At 39.5% G+C, this 11,208-nt stretch overlaps 2 protein-coding genes across 2 annotated transcripts in view; both read left to right on the top strand.

Moving 5' to 3' along the window:
* The window catches only part of LOC127441882 (erythropoietin-like), a 190,419-nt gene that overhangs the window by 89,492 nt on the left and 89,719 nt on the right, over positions 1-11,208 (top strand). The window lies entirely within an intron of this gene.
* LOC127441876 (cell division cycle protein 20 homolog) lies at positions 307-11,135 on the top strand. The gene is made up of 11 exons (XM_051699405.1): positions 307-821; positions 1,077-1,288; positions 1,397-1,542; positions 8,561-8,657; positions 8,861-8,986; positions 9,069-9,265; positions 9,549-9,643; positions 9,725-9,950; positions 10,065-10,190; positions 10,266-10,383; positions 10,508-11,135. The coding sequence occupies exons 2-11, from the start codon at positions 1,099-1,101 to the stop codon at positions 10,666-10,668; spliced, it is 1,482 nt and encodes a 493-aa protein (XP_051555365.1). The 5' UTR covers positions 307-821; positions 1,077-1,098; the 3' UTR covers positions 10,669-11,135.

The following is an 11,208-nucleotide window of genomic DNA, read 5'->3' as shown; positions in this document are numbered from 1 at the left end:
TCTACTATATGATATATCCATTTCCACTTTTGTATCCTGTACTGCTTGTTTTGTGCGCAGCCTCATAAACAAGCTTCTGGTTTGAGAGACCCGCTTAAACCCGCCCCAATGACGCTACTCAACCAATGGGGTGAGTTGGAGGCGGGACTATCTGACTGTTTGACCAACGACAGACGGGGGGGGGGGCGTATTCAGAAACTATTTAGCAGGGACAGAAATTCGAACGCCCAACGGCTGCCAACGTTCAGCGGACGTAGAAAGGAAGTCCCGCCTTACAGTTAAAAGAGCCAATCACCTTTTAGATAGATACATTGCCTGTCAATCAACTCGAGAACGCGCATTAGCTGAAACAGCCTTAAAAATAGCGTTTTTATTCTTTGACTTTAATCTTGACTAGCCGTTTTGGAGATTTCGTTTTTTACCCATTCAAGAAGATAGGTACTGTACTTTTATGTAGCTTGTTTACATATAGAAAGCATGCCCGTGAGCGTTCCAAAGATGGCCGTCCAGTGGATTGACTTGCATTGAAAGCCACTTTGGTAATACTTTCAGGAAGTACTCAAAATGCGATTCACCAATCAGCGTGCAGCATTCTGCCTGGCTGCCGTGGTAACTTTTGTTTTTTGAATTGACCAATCAGGAAAGCGCGCTTCAGACATTTAAACTGGCGTTCATCCGTTAGGCACGCTTAGCTGGTGAGAAGATTGTTGGCTTTGCTTGTGCAAGCACGAAAAACTCATACAAGTTGTATAAAATCCTAGCGCTTAATCATTGGTGACGGATTTATTGAACATCGGAAGCACAAAGTTGTGGGATTTAAGGTAAGATAAATATAACTGTTACAGTAGCTGCATATGGTTTTGATGCTTGCATTATCATTCCATTTTTTTTATTTATTTTTTTTGTAAATGGTTAATTTAATGGCAAACTGTGTTGTAGGTTTTTTTGATGTTGTTATTGTTTTTTTTAATCCGTTACATTATTTCAAATGTTGCATCATGGTAGAAGGGACGCCATGTGACCATACTCTTTATCTTTATCTCTCTTTTCTTTTTTCTCTTCTTTTTCCCCCCCAGAGTGATTACATCTACAGTAGCCATGTCCCAATTTGGGTTTGAGAATGACATTCACAACGTCCTAAGGCTGGACATGCCAATCACAAACGCCCCTATGGCGAGGTGGCAGAGGAAGGCCAGCACATCCAACTCCACAAACTCAAACTCCCTCTCACCCAACAAGAGTGTAAATAGATCAGTAAGCCTCTCTAAAACACCCAGTAAAACGCCAGGTACGAGTCACGTTTCAGTGTACAAATGTGCAGATCCTAGTCAATGTGGAGCTGTCCGAGTTGGTTTAATTTGTTACATACTAAATGCATCTTCATGACCCCTAACAGGAAAGAGTGGCAAGACCCAAAACACACCCTCTAAGGCAGGAGGAGATCGTTTTATCCCCACAAGAAATAACAAACAGTTGGATGTGGCAAGTTTTCTTATTTCCAAAGAGAATGAGCCAGTTGAGGAGGGTTCATCCTCATCAGCAGTAAGAACCTATTATTATTATTATTATTATTATTATTATTATTATTATTATTATTATTAGAGATACACCGATATAAAGTTTTTTTTTTTTTGGCTGATACAGATATTTTGCCACCTTATTTTGTAATCAGATCATGGTTTTATTTGGGAATTATGCTTTAATAATTTACAAAGGTGTGTGTGTTTTTTTTTATTTTTTTTTTATTATTTATGTTTTTTTAAACTGTTCTAACAAATAATTTCCATTGAGCATGGATTGGATCTGTTGAACACAGGTCAAAATTTTAAAGAGTGCCACAAGGTAAATAGAAAAAAAGATAGTAAAGAGATGAAAAATAACTAAATATGATAGCATGATGATTGATGAGAAAGTTATTTTGTACTTCTGCTGACTGAAGTGCTGAATTGAGACTAGGGCTGGGCTATATGGCAAAAAAATCGTTTTTTTTTTTTTCTTTTTTTCTCCATGTCGTTTGATATTTATCATGATAAACGTTTCATACCAGTAATGGGGTTGGAATTGCATTCCACATGTTTGTTAGGCTGCAAGAATGAATTAAACCTAACTTGTTTACAAATAAACTCCAGAGGGTAAGCTACCTTCTAAAGTATACTCCATTTAGGATTTAATCCTACAATGGTGTGTGACCTCCTTTGATTATATTTAGCTAATTTCATCATCTTCAGCAGACATTTGACTCCACTGAAAGACTTTCTTTCGATGCTCCACACTCCAGCTCATTAGGTGAAGGTAATGCTCCATTTCCAACTGCCATTAAACATCACAAGAAGAAGAAACAATTTCATCCCTGTGACAGTGCTTTGGATCACGAAAAAAGTTTAGCTAAACTGTACATAAACCAAAATGGGTGTTGATGTCGGATTTGCATTGCATTGTCTGTGCTTTCTTGTTCAGTACACAACGATATTAAATTAGCAAGATGGCTAGCTGGCAGAGATCTTCTGTATGGAGATAACAACCTCCGTGCTTTTACCATAGGAGAGCGTGTAACGGTCCACAACTGTGTCATGACAGCAAGTCACCTTTTGCAGATACAATACAAATGAATGGGGAAAGCCATAACTGGCACCTGCCTGACACAAAATTCTCCATGACTTCCCTTATAAAACGGCAATATTATCGTTGTAAACTTCACACATAGTTTACATTGGTCATTTAGCAGATGCTTTTATCCAAAGCGACGTACAAATGAGGAACAAAACCAGTAATTTGTCATAGTCAACAATATCTTCAGTATTGCACTGCCAAGTTCTATCAGTGGCTGGAGTAGTAAAGATGCTAGCGCAAAAGAAACCCCCCCCCCCCCCCCCCCAAAAAGAGCATTGTGTTGGTTGGTTATAGGAATTGTTCACCCAAAAATTAAAATTCTCTCATTCATCCGGTTGCCATCCCAGATGTTTATGACTGTCTTTCTTCAGTAGAACACAAATTAAGATTTTTAAAAGATAGAGCTCTGTCAGGTCCTTGTAAAGAAATTACATGGGTACCAGCATTTTGACGGTCCAAAAGTCCTATTTGGGCAGCATAAGTTATCCACACGACTCCGGTTGATCAATGAATATCTTCTGAAGCGAATTGATACGTCTGTGTAAAAAATCATTAAAACATTAACTTTTAAAAGCGCTTCCTGCCAGCAGCAGATGCATTACGTAGCTGTTGCGTGACGCAAGCGCATCAGTGAGTTCACATGAAAATTCGGTAGCGGTGCTTCACAACAGAAGAATGAACGTCATGCAAGAGTTCGGCCATTTCAAACTGCATCAGAGCCCTGGATGGAAGCGGCGATTTAAAGTTTAAAAAACGTTTTAATTATCTTTCTAAACTTCCTTACATAAACCTATCGATTTGCTTCAGAAGACATTCATTGATCGACTGGAGTCGCATAAATTACTTATGCTGCCTAAATGTGGCTTTTGGACCATCAAAGTGCTGGCACCCATGTACTTCCTTTAATAAGGACCTGACAGAGCTCTATCTTCTAAAAAAATCTTAATTTGTGTTCTGCTGAAGAGAGACCATCATACACATCTGGGATGGCTTCAGGGTAAGTGAATAATGACAATTTTCATTTTTGGGTGAACCAATCCATTAAGTGCTCAAGTAACTGATGTGTTTTCACCATTTTCTTGAAGGCTGAGATGGTATCAGCAGATTGTGTGGTGTTTGGAAGCTTATTCCACCACAGAGGACCAGAGAGAGAGTGAATATTTGTGAAATGTACTTTGTGCCTCTTTGCAACGGGACCACCAGGCGCCGCTCAGTCATTGAGTTGGAATATTGACCTGGAGGAGTGAATTGAAGTAAGGGGGAGCTGTTCCATTAGCTGTCCTGAAGGCCAGATTCAAAGCCTTTGGAGTGAAATCAAGAGTGGGGTGACATGAGTGCTCTTTGGCTGATTGAAGACCAGATGTGCTGCTGCATTCTGGACCATCTGCAGTGGATTAATTGTGCTAGCTTGGAGACCGGCCAACAGTGCATTACAGTAGTCCAGCAATGAAATGACCAGAGCTTAGACCAGGAGCTATGTAGCATATTCAGACAGGAAAGGTCTGATTTTCCTGATGTTGTAGAGCATGAATCTGCAAGACCGAGCGGTTAATGAGATTATGGAAGTGAATTTAAGATGGTCATCCACCACCACTCCCAGGTTCCAGGCTGACCTGGTTGGCGTTAGTGTAGTTGAACAAAGATGAATAGAGGTTTTGGCCAACATATGGGTTGGCAGGGATCACCAGGAGTTCCGTCTTGGCAAGGTTGAGCTGTAGGTGGCATTCCTATATTCAGACCGAGATCTCGAAGAGGCAGACAGAGATATGAACCGAGACTGTGAGGTCGTCGGGCTGGAATGACCGGTAGAGCTGCTGTCTTTTTTTTTTTTTTTTGTGTGTGTGTGTCTGTATTAAACATGTTGAGAATTGGTGGACAGGCAGTCAATTAATTAAGTGATTAACTGTTTCCTCAAAAGCAGTTTAATCCACATTGGGAAGCATATCCTCCATAGACATCAATTCAAAAAGAACCTCTTGTCTCCTCGCCAGTGTACCGCCCATAGAATGTCTATGTGACTGCTGCGTTATGTGATTCTATGCTAACCTTGTAGTCTCCCCCCTTCAGACGGGCATTGCTAGCTAGTGGTTCCTGAGCCTCATTGCCAGTTTCCTTAACAGCAGGGCTGCCTGCTTATACTTCCTAACCGGTTGATTTCATGACCGTGATTCAGTTAGCCAGTTGTGTGCATGACTTTGCCGACCTGCTTGTGTTTTTAGGGAGACATACCTGATTACATCATCTAGATGTAGAACATAGGCTAAATATAGAAAATTACAAGTTTATTTTTTATAAATGGCATTGCATCACCCAGCCCTAATACAGACTATATTTTAAAACGGCCTTTTAGGGGGCCTGGGTATCTCGGCGAGTATTGATGCCGACTACCACATCTGGAGTCGCAAGTTCGAATCCAGGGTGTACCGAGTGACTCCAGCCAGGTCTCCTAAGCAACCAAATTGGCCCGGTTGCTAGGGAGGGTAGAGTCCCATGGGGTAACCTCCTCGTGGTCGCGATTAGTGGTTCTCGCTCTCAATGTGGCGCATGGTAAGTTGTGCGTGGATCACGGAAAGTAGCATGAGCCTCCACATGCGGAGTCTCTATGGTGCCATGCACAGCGAGCCACGTGAAAAGATGTGCGGATTGACTGTCTCCGAATCGGAGGCAACTGAGACTTGTCCTCCGCCACCCGGATTGAGGCGAGTATGGCGCCACTACAAGGACATACTAAGTAGTGGGAATTGGGCATTACAAATTGGGAAAACAAGGGATTTAAAAAAAAAAACTCAGCCTTTTTAAGGGTTGGTTTAACCACAAATTTCAGTTACCATTTACTCGCCCTCATGCCATCCCATATGTGTATGACTTCTGCTGAACTCAAACTAAGATTAAGAAAAATATCTCCACTCTGTAGGTCCATACAATGCAAGTGAATGGTGACCAACACTTTCAAGCTTCAAAAAGGAGATAGTCATCATAAAAGTAATCCATAAGGCTCCAGTGGTTTAATCCATGTTTTCTGAAGCTATGAAGTTGGTTTTGGGTGCGAACAGGCCCAAAAATAACTAATTTTTACTGTACAACTTGCCATTGCAGTCTAGGCACAATCATTATTTTAAGCTTGATTATTTGCAGGCACTATAGGAAATGTAATGGAGCTTAAAATCATGATCGCCAAGGAGACTGCTGTCATTTAACCACTGGAGTCTGATGGATTAGTTTTATGCTGCCTTCTATCTCCTTTTTGGAGTTCTGGGGCCTCATGTTTAAATGTTTACACACGTTGCGTACACCACTTCTCAAGCTCATGATGGGATTTTATAAAAGGTAAACTTGATGTGTAATGTGCGCACAATCACCGCCATACAAGATGTACCCCTTCACTCTTTTACTGCTGTGTGAATTGGTGACTCAAGCTGGACAAGTAATGAACTGAACAGACTGATTTATAAATTCTGCTTTTCATTAAATACACAGCATTTAGAATAAAGTATGTAGTTGCACTTGAATCAAAATTAGTGGTGCACCAATCAGAAAATGAGACCAATACAGGGTTTTTTTCTCTCGCCCCAAAGTGCCCTTTGCCACACTTTTGCAAGTTATGTGCTGCAGTTATGTTTATGCCCCACACGGTCTAATCATATCTATGATTTGTTTACCATCTTTGGCATCTTGTAACAAATCACTAATTAAGCAAATGCGTGAAGACGCGGTGTCGTTATTGAAGGTTAAATGGTTATATCTGTTATTAGTGGTATTGTGACCAACATTAATCTGATTTAAATTGGGATCCTCACAGAATAGGGCTGAGATGACTGAGATATTGAGAGCACTTGGAGTGCATGCATGTTTGACATCATGAGTGATCATATTGAAGGGAGTGAAGCTGAAAGTGCTCATGATCGATCAAACAGTCTATCGCTCAACATCTGATTGTCACGACTCGCGTTTCATCACGTATGCTCAGATCTGTATACACGTGTTTATTTAATTATTTTTATATCCGTTTGCAGTCTTTATCCTCTCTGGTCGTGCTCACAATGCAGCAAGTCAGAATTACTACCTTAAATGGGCAAAATAATATTCATGCACGTGTAATTCTTACACATTTTTAAAAACAAACCTGCATATTCATGTGAATAAAAGCATGTCTGAAATTAAATTCGTGAATGCTTAGAATTGCCAACAATTCACCAGTTCAGGTCACTCTGTCATGCTTCAAAGGCTGAGCAAACGCTCATTCATTAGAGTAGCAGTGTATGTGTGATTCCCTGCATGCTGCAAAAAAGATCGGCCCTGATTCTAGGCACGATCGGCCGATCACAAACTTTGGCAATCAGATCGTCTGATTTCGATCGGTGGCAATCGATTGGTGCACCCCTAATCGAAATGAATAGTTACCCAGCTAATATTACGCTATATTAATTTAATGTAACTAATTGAAAAGGCACTCAAATGAAAGCTGTAATAAGGAAATATTGGTAGTGGATGCGCAGCCAGTCAAATACAATACAAAAGGTAGGTTTGCACATTTAATTTTTAAAAAGCTCTTTTAGTAATATAGTGATGGCAGACAATAGTTTAACACTGCACACACTTTCATAATATTTTTGGTTCCAGTATTAAATATTTAACTTCTATATGAAACACCCTTAAAAACCATTTAAAACATTGTCTGAGAAGCAAAATTGCATAGATTTATGCTTGCAACATTAAAAAATAAAAAAAAACTGTCCAGAGATGAGATTTACAAGTTAATATCTTAATGTTTCTCTGGTTAACAATCTTGTTTAAAATATGTCTAGATATTTTACTCTAAAAACAAGACAAAGGTTAAATAATTTTTAGCACCAGCATCTAACTTATGGGCACGAAGCATGAACAGTCTGTATTCTCTCCCATGTTCATAGTTTCTCATACCGTTAAACTCTGTAGTCTCGTTTCTGGATGGCGATATGCATACGGTAATTGTATGTAAAGAAGGTTATGCATGGTGAAAACCGCCGTTGTACACTCCATATATGGATATTTCGGGGAGGAGACTGGGTGGGAAATTAATCATGTGCATATATGACTCTTCTAACTGGGATTTATAAAGTGAACTTAGCGCAGATTCTGGTGTACAACTTATGCGTACACAAAATCGGACTTGTGCGTATGCACACTTTTAGGATAACCTATGCAGGGCTTTATACGAGAGACCCCTGGTTACCATTCACTTCTATTGTTTGGACCTACAGAGCTGAGAGATTTCTCAGTCTTTTGTGTTCTGCAGAAGAATCTGGGATGGCATGAGGGTGAGTAAATGAGAGAATTTTCGTGTTTTGGGTGAACTAACACTTTAATGTTTAGTAATCACGCAAGGCCATATTGCGATTTCTATCTAGCATGCAGAATTAATGGATATTATACCGACTTCTCAGAAGTCAAAGTCTGCTGGTTTTCAAAGCGTTTCAAATGGTTTCCCTCACAGCCTCTAGGCAAGTACAGCTTTCACAGTGGTCACATTTGTTACGCCTTGTTTTTTCTTTTCTGCATTAACGTGAAAACGAGAGAATAAAAATGAAATATTACATCTTAAGAGTACCAACCCTTCTACACTGAACAAAAATATAAACGCAGCATGTAAAGTGTTGGTCCCATGTTTCATGAGCTGAAATAAAAGATCCCAGAATTTTCCATACACGTTGATTAGATTAGATTAGGGCCTAATGAATTTACTTCAATTGACTGATTTCCTTAAATGAACTAACTCAGTAAAATCTTTGAAATTGTTGCATGTTGTGTTTTATATTTTTGTTCAGTATACATATTGTGGCTTTTATTTCTGCATTGTGCATTTGAATTCAGAGTTTTTACAAAGTAAATATTGTCTGTCGATTACAGTGGTGCATGTTAGTTATTTTTTTTTTTTCTGTTGGTCATTTTAACGGACTTTCTCTGCTGACAGGCAAATCAGAAAGCTTGGTCTGTGACACTAAATGGATATGACCTTGAAGAAGCAAAGATCTTGCATTTGGGAGGAAAACCACTTAACGCCCCTGAGGGTATGGCTCTCTTTTTTTTTTCTTGTCAAATCAATATTAAGTTATGTCTTTGTGTTTGTCATTTTCTAATGTTAACATAAATTACCCATTTTAAACTCTTCATACTACACCTGCTGTACTGGTTTGTTTTGACTTATAACAAAAATCTTGCTGGAATGTCCCTCTACTAAGAGGTGTCAAGCTAACGGTACCATCTCAAACAGGTTATCAGAATAACTTGAAGGTTCTCTACAGCCAAGTGCCCACACCTGTCTCAACCAAGAAGAGCCGGTACATTTCCTCTGTTCCAGAGCGGATTCTAGATGCCCCTGATATCAGAAATGATTTCTGTAAGCTAATGGATTTTCAAAACAGTCCAATTTAAAAGAGACACTTGTTAGATTTGTCCTCTTAATGTCAATTTTTCCTCAGATCTGAACTTGATAGATTGGGGACGGCAAAACATGTTGGCAGTTGGCCTTTCCAGCGACGTGTATTTGTGGGATGCTGCTGCAGGGGACATTGTTTTATTGAAAAAAATGGAGGATGAAAACAGTTACATCTGCTCTGTCTCTTGGAGCAAAGATGGCAATTTCTTGGCAATTGGGACGAGTGATTGTAAAGTTGAGGTAATTGTTGATCTTATGGTGGTTTTGTTTATTCCTATGGTTGCATTCATTGCATACTCTTACTTAAATATGCACTCAATTTATTTTCTCTAATTGCTAAACTCTAAAGATATTATTTTTGATAAATGTTTACAGTGATGTACACTCCCATTTAGATCAGTCTTGCAGCTAAAGCTGCTTATTCTACATATGGTTCTGGGTGCACATTCATGAGCGTTGCCAATTTAAGATCATAAGACCCATCTTGCTTGTTCAACATGCATGTTCATGCCTTTTCTTGTAGTTGTGGGATGTGCAATACCAAAAACGTCTTCGCAGTATGGATGGCCATTCAGCAAGAGTTAGTTGCTTGAGTTGGAATGATCACGTTTTATCTAGGTAAGACCAGTATCACCTTGTGTATAGTGTGCTATTTCTTGGAAGAGTTAAACCCTTTATTCCATTCGTTTTCATTTTTAGTGGCTCCAGATCTGGTTTGATTCATCAGCATGATGTTCGAGTAGCAGACCATCACATATTCACCTTCGGGGGACACACCCAGGAAGTCTGTGGCCTTACCTGGTCCCCCGATGGGAAATATTTAGCTAGTGGTGGCAATGACAACATGGTGTTCATTTGGCCAATGACGATGGGCACAGAGAATCAAGCTATTCATGCTCTTAATGAACACCAAGGAGCTGTCAAGGTGACTTAATTTTTGGTTTGATCTTAACTGGCCAGATGTTGAACATTCCTTCCAAAATGGATCTTGCACAAGGGTTTATTTGGTATAGCATTTTGGTTCTATTGCTCCCCACAGGCTTTGGCATGGTGCCCATGGCAACCTAGCATCCTTGCATCAGGAGGGGGTACCAGTGACCGTCATATTCGCATCTGGAATGTCAATAGTGGCTCCTGTATCAGTGCCTTACCTACTTGTTCACAGGTAGGCTTAACCTCTGTGTGATTTCATGTTGTCATAAAGGCAGAGTAATTTGGTAACTTTCTCACTTCCTTTCAGATATCATCTCTTGTGTTTGCACCAAATTATAAGGAGTTGGTGTCTGGTCATGGTTTTGCTAATGACAAGGTTATCATCTGGAAATACCCCTCGCTCACTAAAGTTGTGGAGCTTGAAGGTAAGTTTTGTGATTAGCTGTACATTTGATTATTTTTGTCGTCAGTTGTTCAAGTGGAATTTACAATCACACCAAATTGTATGATGATTGATTTGAAGAATTTAACAATTGTATTCTTTCTCAGGACATGAAGACAGAGTTCTGAACTTATCACTCAGTCCTGATGGTTCCACTGTGGCTTCTTTAGCAGCTGATGAAACCATCAGACTTTGGAAGAGTTTTGAGAAGGATCCTGTCAAGAAACCCAAGACCTCTAGCAGCATAATTCAACAACAAATTAGATAAAATACAATGGTGTGGGTTTTTTTTTGTGTGTGTGGGTGTGCAACCAGCATAGATTGAGTGGGGAAATTACTTTAAAATCTTAATGTTGACGCCCAAGGATTTACTGTAATTTGGCTCCAAAAATTTGGGAAATCCCATTCACAACAACCAAGGAACTCGGCTGGGTTGTTGGGTGGCCTCAGTCATGCATTACAGAAGCTATACTAAATTATAATGGGCTGTGAGATGTCCCTTTTTATTTCTGCATTAAGAGCTCAATACATTTGTAAAGATGATCAATTGAGCACAAGTCATGGTGGTTAAATGGGTTTCCCAAAAGAACACCCACTTTGGAAGCTAAATCCCCAAAGGACTTTTAAGTGACTTATGAATTTTGCTTTTTTCCTACTCTGAATTATTTAACCCTGGAATTTGATTTTAAATTATATACAAATGTAAATTTCAAATAAAGTTTTGTAAGGATTTGATTGCTTTTGAACATGGTTTGACTTTTTTTATTTTTTATTAATTAAAACCAGAGTGAGGATTTCCATACTGATA

Source organism: Myxocyprinus asiaticus, chromosome 6 (genome assembly GCF_019703515.2).
Source record: "Myxocyprinus asiaticus isolate MX2 ecotype Aquarium Trade chromosome 6, UBuf_Myxa_2, whole genome shotgun sequence".
In the NCBI taxonomy this organism is placed as follows: Eukaryota; Metazoa; Chordata; class Actinopteri; order Cypriniformes; family Catostomidae; genus Myxocyprinus; species Myxocyprinus asiaticus.
The sequence above is the reverse complement of the archived record's forward strand: the minus strand, read 5'-3'. Positions and strand labels throughout refer to the sequence as shown.

Bases quoted from the DNA above. Each gene is read 5' to 3' on its own strand.
- LOC127441876 (XM_051699405.1), top strand. From the start codon at position 1,099: ATGTCCCAATTTGGGTTTGAGAATGACATTCACAACGTCCTAAGGCTG. The intron at 8,987-9,068 runs GTAAGCTAATGG...ATTTTTCCTCAG, and splicing joins TGATATCAGAAATGATTTCT to ATCTGAACTTGATAGATTGG. The intron at 10,384-10,507 runs GTAAGTTTTGTG...ATTCTTTCTCAG, and splicing joins TAAAGTTGTGGAGCTTGAAG to GACATGAAGACAGAGTTCTG.